The 15,273-nt window shown below is 41.5% G+C and overlaps 1 protein-coding gene across 1 annotated transcript; it reads left to right on the top strand.

The window, feature by feature from the left end:
- The first annotated feature begins 7,285 nt into the window (after nt 1-7,285).
- Nucleotides 7,286-9,574, top strand: LOC123234516 (lithostathine-1-alpha-like). Its single transcript, XM_044660420.1, has 5 exons — nt 7,286-7,361; nt 7,563-7,687; nt 8,044-8,181; nt 8,969-9,080; nt 9,507-9,574. Exons 1-5 carry the CDS (start codon nt 7,286-7,288, stop codon nt 9,572-9,574), a joined length of 519 nt encoding a protein of 172 aa, XP_044516355.1.
- The last annotated feature ends 5,699 nt before the right edge of the window (nt 9,575-15,273 follow it).

Raw genomic sequence — 15,273 nt, 5'->3', positions numbered from 1 at the left:
TCAGTTCCATAGAAGTCAGTAATGTTTATGAACTGGACTGAGTTGGAATAAAAGAATGTTATTAGTTCTAAATAAAAGAAAAAGGTTTGGGACAGCTGGGTAGCTCAGTGGATTGAGAGCCAGGCCTAGAGACAGGAGGTCCTCGGTTCAAATGTGGCCTCAGACACTTCCTTGCTGTGTGACCCTGGGCAAGTCACTTCACCCCCATTGCCTAGTCCTTACTGTTCTTCTGCCTTAGAACCAATACACAATATTGATTCTAAGAAGTAAGGTAAGGGTTTAAAAAAAAAAAGAAAAAAGGTCTAAAGGAAACAGGGTGCAATCTTATGCTTGCTGACAGTCCAGTAATAGGGATATAAATTGGATTACATACTTGATGGAACCTTGTAGAATCTTGTCAGGTAATGTAGAAATAGTTACATCTGGAAGATAGCTATAGAACCAATATATTTATCAAAGGCAGTTAATCTAGACATAATTAGAACAGCAATTCACAAGTATTTTCAAAATAATAAAGATTCTCAAAAGTGATTAAGATTCACTTAACGATACTCTGAAAAATATCAGATTCTCTTAACTAGGCTGATAGCCAAGAGAGCCGAGAAAAGGGGTCCCACCAAGAAATGGTTTCTTCTACAATATGAGTTTAGTTTGCAATGAGCAAAGTGTCACTCAAGATCTGTAATTTCTCAATGTCATTAATTGATGTATGAGCAACGCAATCCATTAATAAGAGCACAAGCTCTTCTTTCATCCTACTATCAACACATCTAACATTAACCTATTCCCTATAACCATGTAAGCAATTGAATCTATCTCAGTGAATAGTCCATGAATAGCACTTGAAGTGTGTTGAATAGTGACTGAGCAAGTATTCTGAGCAATTTTCTCAAGCTCCAATGATAAGTATCTTATTGAATCAATAACAGCAGTAATTCCCACTTTAGGAATGAGCACCCACAAAAATTTATAGCCAGATTCCCTAGTTTGGCTACTGGGTTGTCACTTCCCCAGATGCCAAATAATTTCATTCTGTATCAACATGCTTCTAGATTTCTAATAGAGGACACAGAAACAAAACCTCTTGAATGGTTTCTCACACTTATATGTGAAATTAAATAAGAAATATCACATTTACCATACCATCCAGCAGGAAGAGATAAGAAGGCAACTCCTGCACAGATATAAAACTGACCTGGAGTTACTATAATCCCCAACTAAGATTAGGAATAGTCAAAGAGATCCCATTCAAGGTTGTATGGTTGTAGGTGGTAAAATAAGTGGTAAAATTAATACTAGCCTATAGAATTCTTGTGAAAGGACATATAAAGGAACTCAGATTTCTTTCAGTTAAATGTTAAATGTACAGCAATAGTAGTATGATCACATATAGAAAATCAAAGTAAAATTAGGCAAAGGCTGTAACATAGTGAAAGGAGGTATCCATGCCTTGAAGTTGACTTGAGTCTACTTAAAAGAGCCTTGAGTTTGTATTTTTAATTTAACAATATTTAAAGAGAGAATTTTCATAGGCCCTGAGTAATTCCATTGGGTTACATTATGAGTTGCATTGAGGATGCAAGCTGTAAAAATGAATAAAGCAAAAGGGCCATAATATTATAACCTTAATCCTTCAACTTGGGGCATCTTGTCTTGAATATTTACAGGAACAATGGTTCATCTTTCTAGAGGATGCCTATGAATCTTCTGACATATCCAACATCCATGTTCTCCAATGAGGCTAACCTGGTACAAGTAGTAACCCACTTGACTATGACATTTATTAAATTTGAATGTATCTTCCTTCTAGTGGAATGAAGCCATCATACATTCTTCAAGCTATCATTATTATGAGGAGATGACCGTGGGAATTGTTTAATAAAACTGGGAAGATCTCAATAGCCTCCATTTTCTATGGCTCTAATTTCCCTGAAATCTCTCTCTCTCTCTCTCTCTCTCTCTCTCTCTCTCTCTCTCTCTCTCTCTCTCTTTTAGAAAGTAGAAAGTGACCATTCACCAGAGGCAAAGGTAACATTAGGATCAAGACATGGTCTTATATGCTGGATTGAAGCCCTTCATATTTCATGGCTTTTATGATGGTTTCCTGTCCCTGCCCCTTTTCACAGGGGCCAATCACAGTTTCCAAAATCCTTCAGCTGAGGCAGTCTGATGAAGTGGAGCTCCTGGAGAATGTCTCCTGGAGATAGTTTTCAAGGGAACTTCACTGGAGACTGTGGTGTGAATTGTGGTTCTGACTCCTGGACTACTTTGTTGGGTGAGTGAAAAGGGCAACTCCTTTCCTAGTTTCCTAAGATATTAGCTTCTATCTTGGAGGAGGCCTTGTGGTAACTCACTACTGGCCCTTCTGGTACAGGACTAGTATAGGTATTTTCTCTAACCTCTCTCACATTGCTCTACTTTATTGTTTCCCCTCTATTTTGTAAATAAACTTCTAACTTGAGATATAATAAGACCATGTTATTTCACATAATTTAAGTCCAACCACTAAATTTAACCTTTATAGCTTGAAATTAATTTTCACATTTTCAAAGCTTTGGTAAGCGAGAGGGTAACCACTATATGCCACCTTTTGAAAGCATATTGATTAAAAGCCAATCAGATATCTCTGAAAATATGGCTCCTCTCAGCAATGCAATGATCTGGGATAATCCTGAAAGACTTATGACAGGGAATGCTCTCCACCTCCAGAGAAAGAACTGTTGGGATCATATTTCCCATCAGGGTATTTATGGTTTTATTCTGAGTTTTGGTTACATATGACTTTGCTCTTATAACAATGACCAATATGGAAGTGGCTTCATTCTCTCCCTTCAACTTCTTCCCAAAACACCCCTTTGTGGTAAGTTGCTGTTGCCTCTCTTAGGTTTGGGGGTCTCCATTCTGGATGTCCTCCAACATGTGTGAGATAATCAAGAATTGAGGGGATTAGGATGGCAAGTGGATAATTGTAGGAACTGAGTGAATCCCACTAACTCCATCTTGTGACTCAATTCTGGAGCTAGCTTAGTTCCCATTTCTACTCAGTGATGGGCACAATCCAAATTCTGTGTTGGGAGAAAAGTTTATTCAGTTGTGAGAACTGGGGAAAAAAACCTGTTTAAATCTAGCCTCATGTGGTTGGGAAACTGGACCACCTATACTTGCTATTTAGAGATCATCAGTCAAGGACCTTGGTTATGATGACCAGAAATATAAGCAGATTCTAAGATCTAGACCCTAAGATTAGAAAAGCTAAGGGTTTTCTAATAATTGTACATCTCAAGCAACCTATGTGTCTTATCTGAAAATTATCCCTATACTGATCAGTTATTGCCATGTCCCTTCAATTGTTTACAGATACTTGGGGAGGAGTAGGACACCTCTTTTTTTAATTCGGGGTGTTGTATCTATTCTATCTTCCTTTCCTAACTTAGAAAGCTCTTCATCTTTCGTCTCATTAAAAATTGGATGGCTTAATATTGTATCATTTACCTTTAACTAATTGACCCTATTTGATTGTTTTTAATGTATAAAGTCTGTCCTCTCCTGTATTTGGGGTTCCAGCTGTGAATATGGGATTAACTCTCCCCTGCCCATTTTTAGATTTAATCACCAGAAGTGTACACACCCCACTTATCCTTAAGTATGGGGAGGTCTGTGACCCATGTGTGTGATAGTGGGTGATGAATCAGAATTGACTGACTGACCCCTGGGCAGTCCTAAGCAAAACTTTAGCTGTAATTGGTCCATGTAAAAGTGGAAGGAAGGCACAGGAAGTGACAAAAGGAATGGTCTTTAAAAGTGGCAAGAACTTCCTGTGACCTGGTCTTTCACCATCAACTTGAAGGGGCTCCAGCTTGGGACCTTGAACTGCTCTTGGATTTTTCCCTTAGAATGATCATGTGGGTGAATGAAAAAGATTGACAACTTTTCCTGGCTTTTCTGAGAGGTACTAGCCTCCAGAGAGGCCCCTTGTCTTGGAGGAGGTCTTGTGGCCAAAACTCTTGTATAATTTATCTCTGGGTCCCCTTTTCTGGGGCCTCTAAAGCCCTGGCTGGTTTAGACCAAGCCACAGTAATTATCTTCTTTTTCTGATTCTCTTACTTTTACTCTTTCCCTCTTATAAATAAATTGTTAAAAAAGTCATCCTGACTTGAGTAATAATTACAGTGACCACATTTCTCATAAATTTAGTCCTTTATTTTTTATCCCTTACACACCTTAAAGTGAGGAAGGGGCTAAGTCCTGATTTATTAGGCAGTTGGCATGAAATGCTTAATAAATTGATATTCTCAGTAGATTGAACTTTTATTTTCTCAGTCATTTCCCCTTTTGCTTCTTACAGGTTCTTTCCCTTTTAATAAATCTTTGTAGTTTCCTTACCCAGAAATCTTTGGTATTTTGAGGAGTGGGTTACATAGTTGACAATATTTAGCAGTGTATAGTAAAAGAAAGTGATTTTTAGATTCACATTGGACATCAAAATGCTCATCCATAATAAAAGCAATGTTTCACATCCTGGAAAATAAATAGAACTCTATTACAGAAACAACCTTTTTCCCCCTTTTTATCATTAACAGTTTGATATGAAGGGGACCTTAGTGGAACAAACTTACTCCATTTGGGGGCTGACTTCCAGCATGCTCTAAAGGCCTGGGTACCTCTGACTTACTAAAGCTTCTGTTAGCCATTCTTTGTGCCACCAAAGCCTTTCTGGGTTTTCCCATGAAATGAAAATGTTGGAAAAAGCCAGAAGAATTCAGAGTACCAAGGGAAGCCTCTGAAAGACTCTGGCCCTTCTTCAAAGAGCCTTTGTTCAAAGTCCCTTTCTTTCTCTTTAAGTGTGGCCAGGGTCAGTCCTCTCAGGCTTTGGACTCTCCTTCATCTCCAAGGGAGGGAAGGGTGATGGGGGAGCCCACAGGGGAGAAGGGAGAACTTTGGTGGTGTTTGCCAAGGCCAAGACCAGCTTCCCAAGAAGCTGTGACTGTAGAAAGCCTCAGAAAGAAAATCCTGGTTTCAGAGGCACCAGCAGAGGGGAGAGGAGGGAACCTTCTTCTTCTTTGTCAGGCCTGGAGCTGGAGCTGGGAGCTGAAGAGTGGTCGGTCAGTCACAGTCAACTGATCAGTCAATATTTATTAAGAACCTACTATGTGCCAGGTATTGTGCTCAGAGCTAAGGATACAAAAAGAAGCAAAAGACAGTCCCTGCCCTCAAGGAACTTACAGCCTAATGGGGGATATGACAAGCAAACAAAATATACAAATAAGCTACTTAAAATTGAAAGAGGAACCAATTGAGAGGGAAGACACCAGGATTCAGAAGGTTTGGGAAAGGCCTCCTATAGAAGATGGGATTTTAATTGTGGCTTAAAGGAAGCCAGGGAAACCAGAAAGTGGAGCTGAGGAGGGAGAACTGTCTCCAGATATGGGGGACAGCCAGAGAAAACTCCTGCACCCTAAAGATGGAGTGTCTTGCCTGGGACCAGTCCGAAGAACAGGATTGCTGGATCAGAGAGACTGTGATGAACAGGAAGGTATAATGGAACTGGAGAGGTAGAGGGAGGCCAGGTTATAGAGGGCTTAAAACAGCAAAATGGGATTTTGCCTTTGATCCAGCAGGTCATGGGGAAGCACTGGAGTTTAGTAAGAAGAGCTGGGCCATGGTCAGATGTGGACTTTAGGGAAATCACTTTGGTGGCTGATGGAAGTTGGACTGGAGTGGGGAGAGCCTCGAGGCAGGCAGACCCCACAACAGGCTATTACAGTATTCCAGGCCAGACCTAAGCATGCTGGATTGGGAAGTCTGATGTCCAGAATAAAGGAAGTGATGGTGCCACTGACCTCAGGGAGAGTCATCCCCACTCCATGGTCTTGTGGGCTGCTCTGGGAATCTCATTATGAGAAGGGCTTTGGCATTTAAAGTAGATCATGTCTTAATTAGAGTTGTCTACTTTGAACCACCCACTGGGCACTGCAAGGGCCTGCCAGGGGGCTCCAAAATTGGTAATGAGGAGGAATCAAACTGGTTTCCAATGGCCCAAGTCCTATTAAGGGAAACATTCTAAATATCTAGTGCATCATCTTCTGAAAGAAAGAGAGCTGAGAGACCAAGAGTAGGGACGTTGCAGAGGGAAGCTGTGAGTCTCCAATGAGGACCCAGGAGATTGGGGGCTCCTTTTTCAGTTTTCTGGATCATGAGATCATGAGAGATCTGTCTCTTGGTCTTGCCTGTGTCCTCTTGTGTCTCCTCCTTGGTATTTTCAGGGAACTCTGTTTTTTGTTCACTAAGTCAACACCACCCCAAATCACCTCTAGAAAATGTTCTAGATGATCCCTTTGAGGCCCTTTCCAAGAACCTGAGTCTTTCTTGTCCAAGAAATTCCAGTAATTAATAAGAAGATAGAGGGTATGATCAAGGCACCTTGCCTCCACTTGCTGAAATCTCTTCTTTTTTAGGGCCAAGGTCTATGGCACCCCGTCTTTCCCGGATTCTTGTCTCCTTCTTCCAGTCCCTGTGTGTATTTCCTTTTCTTCCAACCATCAACCTTCACCAAGGTTTCCCAAAGTTATGGGAACAGAGCACCTGGCATCCTTTGGGAACCAGTCCTATGTCCCTTCCTTGTGTTCTGGGAAGAAGTCAATCTTCATGCCTTTTCCTCAATCCTGCTTGAGAAAAGTCACACCCTGTGCCAGGAACCCCCTGCCCCTCATCAACACATGTGATCTGATCCTCACCCCACCCCCTCATGCTTCTGCGCAGTCATCTCCTCTTCTGCAAATGCCCAGTCCAACTCCCCCTTTTGCCTTCTCTTTATAAAGGTTCTGTCTTTGCCTGGTCAAGCACACTATTCCTTAGTCTTACAAATCTGGTAAGTGAGGGAGACAGAGTCTGGGAAGCTGAGTTTCTCCAGCTTCCTGAGGTCATTCCCTTTGGTAAAACAAGGAAGCATCTTAATTCAGGAGACAGTTATCTGGGAGGGAGATGCCAGTAGATGCTCATTTCTAAACAGAGGACCTTTGCTCACTTTTTTCCCTACATACCACTCCTCAGCACTAGATTCTCTTCAGCCCCCAAAGTCAGCATATTTTCAGAGATCTCAGGAAGGGGAAAGGAAGGAGAAATTAGGAAACACAGTCACAGCCTGGGCCAAGAGAACAGAAGAGGAGCATATTCCTGGGACTATTGAGGTCTGAGTCACCATCCTTGTCCCCATCTCTCTATGATCCTTGGTTGAGACATATCAGGGGATCAAGTCTTCTCTTTTCCCCTCCCCAGATTCAAAGTGATGCTGTCTCCCATGATGTCCCCCATCTTCTCCGGGGTGCTCTTCACTTGCCTACTGCTCTCAGGTCAGACACAAGGTAAGTCCTTCCAAGGCTTTGATTATACACCTGGACAAGCTTTGACATATTAAAAGGGAAAGGGAAAGGACCAAAAAGCAGGAGTCTGGGAGCAATGGAATAGAAAAGAATAGGTGAAAGGTTTCTAGGATTCAAAAAACTGAGGTCCAGAGAGCAGGAGCCTCAGCTGCCCTCCCATGCAAATTCTCTTCTCTCTCCCAGGTCAGGAGGATGCCTCTGATCTTCCTTCTGCTAGGAGTTCCTGTCCTGATGGCTTTGCCCTCCATGGCTCCTACTGCTATGGCTTATTGGGAATAATGAATAAGGAGACCTGGAATAGTGCTGAGGTTTGTTGGGGAGAAGGACCCCTGAGAAGGGGGGCTGGGTCTGTCTTCTATTTCAGTGTCCCTTAGGTTCAAAAGTGGGGTGGTAATGAGTCCCTAACACCTCATCTCTCCCTCAGCTCTTCTCTCAAGGAACTCCAGTTAGGATATTTCTTTTTCTGTGCCCTCAAGTCCCTGACTATCTACCAGAGTCATTGTTGTCCCTATAGAGCCATTTCACCATGGCCCCCTCTCCCTAGACCTTTAATCTTTTCCTTCTCCTTTATTGATTATCTTTCCCCCTGAAACTCCCCTGGAGTCTTTTCTGACCTCCTTTGCTTCTCCCATTGATTTCTAATCTCACCCTTTTTCTTCCACAGTTACAGTGCCAGGCCTACCCCTCTGGCCACCTGGTGTCCCTGCTCAATCAGGCTGAAGCTGACTTTGTGGCCACCATGATCAAAGAGTATCCAGGTGTCCAGTGCCCCATCTGGATTGGCCTGCATGACCCCAACAAGGTGGGACCTAGAAGCCTTCTCCCCTTTCTATGCCCAGGAGAATGAAGAAGGAAATAAGGTGTACAGGCCACCCTTAGAGGTCTGGGACTCTGGGAAGTTCATTGGGACTGGAGAGGAAATAGTAGCACTGCTATAGGAGGCAGGAAGGTTTGAATGAGAGAAGAAGAGGGGGTCTGCATGGTGCTGGGGCCAGAGACAGATTATACCTCCATGTGAACACTTCATGGTAGTCACCTCCCTTCAGTCTCCCTCCTGTATTTCTGCCCCATTTGTGCTGATTCAATGGGCAGTTCTTTTTGCCCAGCTGTGTGCTCAGCCTTGAGCATCCCCCAGAGAAGACTTAACACTCACCAGTTTGCTGGAGACAAGAGGGACAAACAGGAAAGCTAGAATTGTAGGAACAATCTGAAAGATGCCCATGGCCAAGGATTACCCTCAAGGCTCAGGGCAGTTAGAGCAGGGGATGGGGCAAGAGTAAGGTAAAGGGGCAAAGCATTATTTAGGAGGGTTCCTGGAGGTGGCTTGTGGAGTAGGCTCTCTGGATCTTGTAAGACAGAACATCATGAGGATGGAAATGGGTTGGTGCTGAGATATCCCAGCAGTAGCATCAGGAATAGTAATGTCAGGAAAGATGTAGAGAACAGAATAATACTGTGGAAGATTGTGGCTTAAGCATGGGGCAGGAGCAGTTGGTCTATTGATTTAGGGGGGTTAGAGGAGGTAGTTGGTTGGTGGGAGGTATCTTATTATTCCCTAACCACCTTCCTGCCTGATCCCCTCCATCTAGAACCGTAGATGGCGATGGAGCAGCAATGCCCTTTATCTCTACCAAGCCTGGGGGAAGGGCTTCCCAAGCTTAACATCACCCAGCTACTGTGTGAGCCTGAATAATGAGACAGGTGAGCTAGAGAAAAAAAAATTCACACTTCTACCATTTATCCAGGACCATTCTCGGCTGCCTGAACCCCTATGTGTGAGAGCACACCTTTCCTGGAATATGGGAATGACTCACCTCCTGTACTCTTCCATGTCCTGTTTTCCCTTCCTTTCCCTTCCCTTCTTCATTTTTCTCTTCTATGGTCTCTTCTTTTCTCTTTTGTTCCTTTCTCACTTTCTTTTTTTCCTTTTCCCTACCCTCTTCTCTTTCTTTTATTTTTTCCTTTAATTTTCTCTCTCTTTTATTTTCCTCTCCTTCCCTTCTTTTCTTTACTCTCTCTTCCTCTTTGCATCCCAAGGACAACCTGTGGCCTGGAAGCCAGTTATTAGATTGGGGACTTCCCATCTAAGCCTGCCCTCCCATTGTAACCTGAGCCATCTTTCTGTAGAATTTCAGAGTTGGAGAGATTCATCTTGTGAGAAGAAGTATCCCTATATCTGCAAGTTCAAGGCCTAAAGAGGATAAGCTTGAAGAAGAGATTAGGATGCTGCTGCCTTGCATCCAATGACAAGCAATGAGAGTCTTCTTACCATCTGATTTTTTCACACTAGCCCTCCCCTTCCCCTTTGTTTTTTCCCCAACTATCTCTTCTTCTCTTTTCCATCTTCTTCTTTTCACTCTCCATTTCATTCGGTGCCGTCTGCCCCAGGACCTTATATATCATATTCTACAATTAGCTGAAAGTCAATAGCAAACCTGAGTATAAATGGTCACACTATTTAAAAAAGTAGGAAAGAGCAAGTTGCAGGGGTTTTTGTTTTGTTTTGTTTTTGTTTGGTCATTTTTTACAAATATTGGTAAGATGAGAATTTTGAAGCAACAAGGCAAGATCATTCAAAAATTATGATTCTGTAAATTTCAAAAACTATGTTAAACCTTACTACATATTATTCTCCTTTTTTCTATACTGTTAAGAGAGAAGAGACAGGATTTTCCTATGTAGACTCCTTCCCATAACTATGTGACATTAAGAGACTTCTCCTTCAGTTTCTTGTCCACTGTTTTATGTCTGTGAATAACTGTTGTAGATTCCTCCAATGGTTGTGTATTATTGAATAAACTTTCTGACCTGACCCTCTGGATTATTTGGATGCAACTCTGGTGATATTTCATGGTTTATAAAGTGCTTTCCTTATGTTAGGCTTGTAAAAAGAACACCATGTTTAAAGACGAGGAAACTGAGGCTCAGAGAAACTACTTAGATAATAAAGATAGAATGGCTCAAATCAAGAACCTAGACTAGAAATCTTTCCCCAATAACTTTGGGCCCTAGAGGAAAAGCTGGAGAGATTCTACTTTCCAGGCCTACATCTTCATTGCAATTCAGCTGAGCATTGCCGCTGGGTCAGTTGGGATCTATTATTCATTCCAATACTTAAAGCTTAGCCTTCTCTCCATGTGTGGGCAGGCTTACTGGCTCTTAGTCGTCCTCCATATCTATGGAGCAGTTGCCATTGAACTTTGGGCCCCTACTCCAGTGTCTCTCCTGCAAGATTTAAAATTGGGTTTGACTAAATATGAGAGTTATAAAAGTAAGATTGTGGTTGCCATTTATAAAATATTTACTCTTAAGTCAAAATGACTTTTTAGCATTTTTTTATTAAAAGTTAGCAGCTTTTATTTATAACAAGGTAGAGATATTAAAGTGGGAAATATAGGAAGGAGATAGAGAATTGTCTGGCCTATCAGCTGATCCTGTAAAACCTGGCTCAGCCCCTGGGAAAGGCTCCTTCAAGTCCTGATCTCCATGTGGAAGTCCTAGTGGCATCTTCAGCCAGAAACCCACTAATGCAAGACCTCCTTCAGCCCAAGTCACTCCCCCAGAAAACCTCTCCAGCTCAGAATGATCCAGGAAAAAAAAGTGTCCAGATCATGTTCTGTCTTGCCTTTTATACCCCATTTTCCATGTCACTTCCTGTCTCTCCCCCTCTTCACAGGAACCAATCACAGCCCTGGGTGGTGGGGGGGACAGTGATTGTGGTCTTTGGAGGTGCAAGCCAGTAAGTGACTTGTGAATTCTCCTACCTAGTGACCTACCAAGTGCTAAGTAGGGGCACTTTTAAGTTATTGATTAAATTAAATTAGATTAAATTAAAGGTTGCTGATTGATTACATTAAAAATAAACTAAGAAAAAATAAACTAAGAGAGTCTAATTTTCTCTTCATACTCCCTTTGGATCAAGAAGGCAATAGCTTCTGACCCAAGTACTCATGCTTTGGGGTTCATGAAAGCCTTCCTTGACCTTGCCACCTTTCCTCCTTCTGGGAGGCTTTATGGCTGTCACACTTGAAGGTTTCATGGTCCTCTCATGGCTTTGTGAATATCAAATTGCATGAAGTTTAGGGAAAAGTTAAATTTTGGGGCAGGTTATCTCAGAAGAAGCAGTTTGTGCATTGATCAAGTTACTCATTGAGTTGGTTCTTCCAATATTCTAAGACCTCATCTGGGCCTCTTCTTCCAATGATCCATGACCCAGAGATGAGGTCCACTTTTCTAGGTCCTATGTTCTTCCTGCCAGCCCCTTCTACCTGCAAGACGTGCATGTCTGCCTCTCCTGCTATCAAAGGGCCTGTCTTTTGTCAATACTAAAAATATAAGACATCTATTCATTTCCTTGGATCAGTTTTTGAGCAGAGATGAATTACCTACAAGGAAGAATCAAGAGCAGAAACAGTCAAAACCATTAAGACAAGGGTCAGTCATCATCGTTGGAGAATGAGTTTAATTGTTCTTTGGACAACCAATCATGCTAAATTCAGCAATTCCTGTGGCCCAGTCAATACTGGGCATTAAAAGAAAGAAATTCAGCCCTTGACTTCAAGGAGGTCCAATTCTAATGAGAGAGACAGCACGCACAGAACAAAATAGATACAGAAGAGATAAAAAGTAACTAGGGAGGAGACTTTCTTGGGTCAGGCTAAATGAATCATTGGCATAAAGCCTCATTCATCAGGCAACCAAAGAAGGTGTAACAGCACCTGAGGCAGGAGCAGGAGCAGAGAGAGGAGCTGTAGCTCCTGTAGCTCCCCTGCCACAAAGATAGAGCCGATCTTCCTCCTCTGATGACTGATTCCCATAATGCTAAAAGAAAAATGTCAGCCATACCCCAGTGCGTCAATTTACCCCCCTAAAACTCCCTGTGCAGAGATACCATCCATATCAGGGAGGCATTCCTTCTTCCAACATGTAGGAAAAGAATTAAAATTCCCATTTCTAGTGATACTTAAAGTTTCTGAAGCACATTAGAAACATCACAACTATCCTGTAAGGTGGTTAAAATTATTTCTCAGTTTTACATATAAGGATCATACAAGTGAAGAAGAATAAAATCTGGTTGTGAAACAAGATTCTAGCCCTCTTCCTTTTGATTCTGAAGCTTGTGCTTTCTTCCCCATGACAAGTACCTACCTTTGTACAGTTATTATACATTTGGGGAAAGATCTTTCTCCCTTTGGGGCACAGTTTGGGATAGTTCTCATTTTGGTATCTATAAGTCTTCCTGCCAGTATCACTCTATGACCTCATTTTCATTTATTGCTTATTAATGTTCCCTTTTCCAATATAATTTTAATAGCCTCGAGCTGACTGTAGATTCCTTAATTTGTCTTTTAGATGATTTGAGGTTTGAAATATTTATAGTCTAAATGCTATTCTTAGAGGCTTTTGTGAAGAGTTTCTTATCATGGTTAGAGTCTAGGAGAGGACGGAGAGTGTGCAGGTGGAAAATTTGCTACACCTGAGCTAAATTCCCAGCATCCTTTTAAGTGTGTCCTCATTTGATGTACAGGGGTTTGGGAAGGTAAATTTGGCTGAGACCCACGCTGTGGAGCTCTTTTTGGGGAGCTTGAGCTTTGCTTTGGTTAAGGTGTGGCAGGTGTGGGTCTCTGGCTCTGTGCTCTGCTCACTTAACTGAAGGAATCCCTTTCCCTCTCTTTACTATCTCTACTTTGCTGTAATAAAGCTACTAAAAAGCTAATAACAGTCTGATAATTTAAATTGTAATTATTACAAGTGGAAGAACTCATCCCTGAAAGGAACAAGTTTAACTCTTTTAAAGGAATAAATAAAAGGAGGATTCTTGAGAACACAAACTGTATCTGGAGAAGTTGAATGATAGGGCTTGGGTTCAGAGGTGAAGAGAAGTAAGGATTAGGTAGAAGTAATTGGAAGAAATGATTCTCTGATCTTTTTCATAACTAAAAGTTTCAAGATCAATATTTGTTGGCATGTTAGCAAATTTTATACCCAATTATTTTAATTGAATGATCGTAGATATTCCTTGAAGGTTAGCTTTTTTTCTGTATTTTTGTTGAGGTATGGAGAATTGATGAACTGCTTGTGGTAAAAGAGGGTTTTCCACAGCTTATTAAAATATCATAAACTGAGAATGTGGTCTCAGAATTAATTGAGTAATTAATGAGAGATGAGGCAATTTTAGTAATTAACAAATAATTATATAAACATTCCATGGATCTCTATAGAATAATGAAATTGAATATGATCATGAGATGAGTATCCCTTTGAGGAGAGGTCATCACCAATAAGCAACATGTAAGTATGACCATCCCTAAAAACTTGTTGCACCAGGTTAGACCTTCTTAATTATGCACATATTTTGAATATTCTGGGGATATTTATGGATTCCTTCTCAGTAAAATTAAGTAGGACAAGTTTAGAACAGTCCTGCTATCTGTTGAATTTCCTTGTGTACTTGAAGAATTTATTGTGTGGGTTGCTGCTTAGTGTGGATGACAATGTGGGCATTAATAGCCAGGTAAGACCCTGGAGACTTGTAATGGCCAATCTGTTGTGGCCTTATGTCCTTGCCCAACTCTCCTATGCTTTAGTGCTATGTGGTCCCAGTGGCTGACAGTGAGTCCAGTCTGGATGTGAGGCTTCCCCACAGAAGAAGAACTTAGAGATGACGAATTCTCCTCTAGGTTTGGGGAGCACTTATTCACTTGAGCTCTTAAGACTGAGCTCAGTCCTTGATGTCTTGTAATGAGGCCCAGATCTCAGGAATGAATGAATGAATGAATAAGTTTTCGTTAAGCCCTAAATATATGCAAAGTACTGTGCAAAGTGTGTATTTACAAACAGAAAGTCAGTCTCTTCTTTCAAGGAATTCCCATTCTAATAGGGAGTGCTGGGGGACAGCACCCAAGGAAATGTGTAATTAGAACCTGTTACCCTAAAAACTACAATCCCCAGCAAAACTATGATTCCTAGAACCCCACTCACTTCCTGTCTCTGTGCTGACATAGATGGGATATAAATTGGGTGGAGATCCATCTCTCTCACTCTTGTCTTCCTGTTGAGGCTTTGGTGGATTGGATTTTTTTGAGCAAATAGAAAAAACTTAGTCATGTGGTTCTGTTTTGTCAGATAATAAACCTTAAAAAAATAATACTTCAAGTATTCAACTTTAATTTAATTTAATTCCTACAATAGGACATAGAGCTTCCAAGAGATATTTCTTTGAAGGACATGGCCAGAAGCTACCTATCCTGGCACAGGAAATGTGAGGTCCTCTCTGCTTCTCAACTCTGGCTCCAGCTGAAATTCTTGACTATAATACTAGTGTTACCTCAAGAGGAGATAGGTTCTGCCATCTTCTTTTAGTTCAAAAGCCAGAAGGTTGTTGGAGCTTTTTAAAAAAAGCCAACCATCCCTGGGAATTAGGGGGTAGAAGGAAACACATAAGCAACCTTCAGCTTTTATAAAAAGCTTTCCAGAAAAGATTTGTTTTAAGTCAAATACAAAATTTTTTTAACACCATCTCTATGCCCAATTCTGGAGAAGCAAATGGGATATAAGAATAATATCTTTGGCAAGAGAACCACAAGTGAGATTAGGAAGGGTGGAACGCCACTGAAATGACTGAACAACAGTGATATATGAGATTACTATTGTTTGAGACCACCATGGTGCTCAAGTGACAAAGGGACAAAGACCGGTCTTACCAGTTCCCCATTCATCCTCAACTCTTCACTCTGTGCATGTAAAGCCCATGGCTGTTGTGGAGCCCAGAGCGGAATGTCTGGCTATGGTTAGAGTCTCTCAGTCTCAAACTATTTTCCTCCCCACCTCAGAGAATCTTCTTCCCACTCTCCTGCTCTAACTCCCTAATTGGGCTCTCTTAAACTAAAACAAA

This window comes from Gracilinanus agilis, chromosome 2 (genome assembly GCF_016433145.1).
Source record: "Gracilinanus agilis isolate LMUSP501 chromosome 2, AgileGrace, whole genome shotgun sequence".
NCBI lineage: Eukaryota > Metazoa > Chordata > Mammalia > Didelphimorphia > Didelphidae > Gracilinanus > Gracilinanus agilis.
The sequence above is the reverse complement of the archived record's forward strand: the minus strand, read 5'-3'. Positions and strand labels throughout refer to the sequence as shown.

Bases quoted from the DNA above. Each gene is read 5' to 3' on its own strand.
- LOC123234516 (XM_044660420.1), top strand. From the start codon at position 7,286: ATGCTGTCTCCCATGATGTCCCCCATCTTCTCCGGGGTGCTCTTCACT. The intron at 8,182-8,968 runs GTGGGACCTAGA...CCCTCCATCTAG, and splicing joins GCCTGCATGACCCCAACAAG to AACCGTAGATGGCGATGGAG. The intron at 9,081-9,506 runs GTGAGCTAGAGA...ATCTTTCTGTAG, and splicing joins GAGCCTGAATAATGAGACAG to AATTTCAGAGTTGGAGAGAT.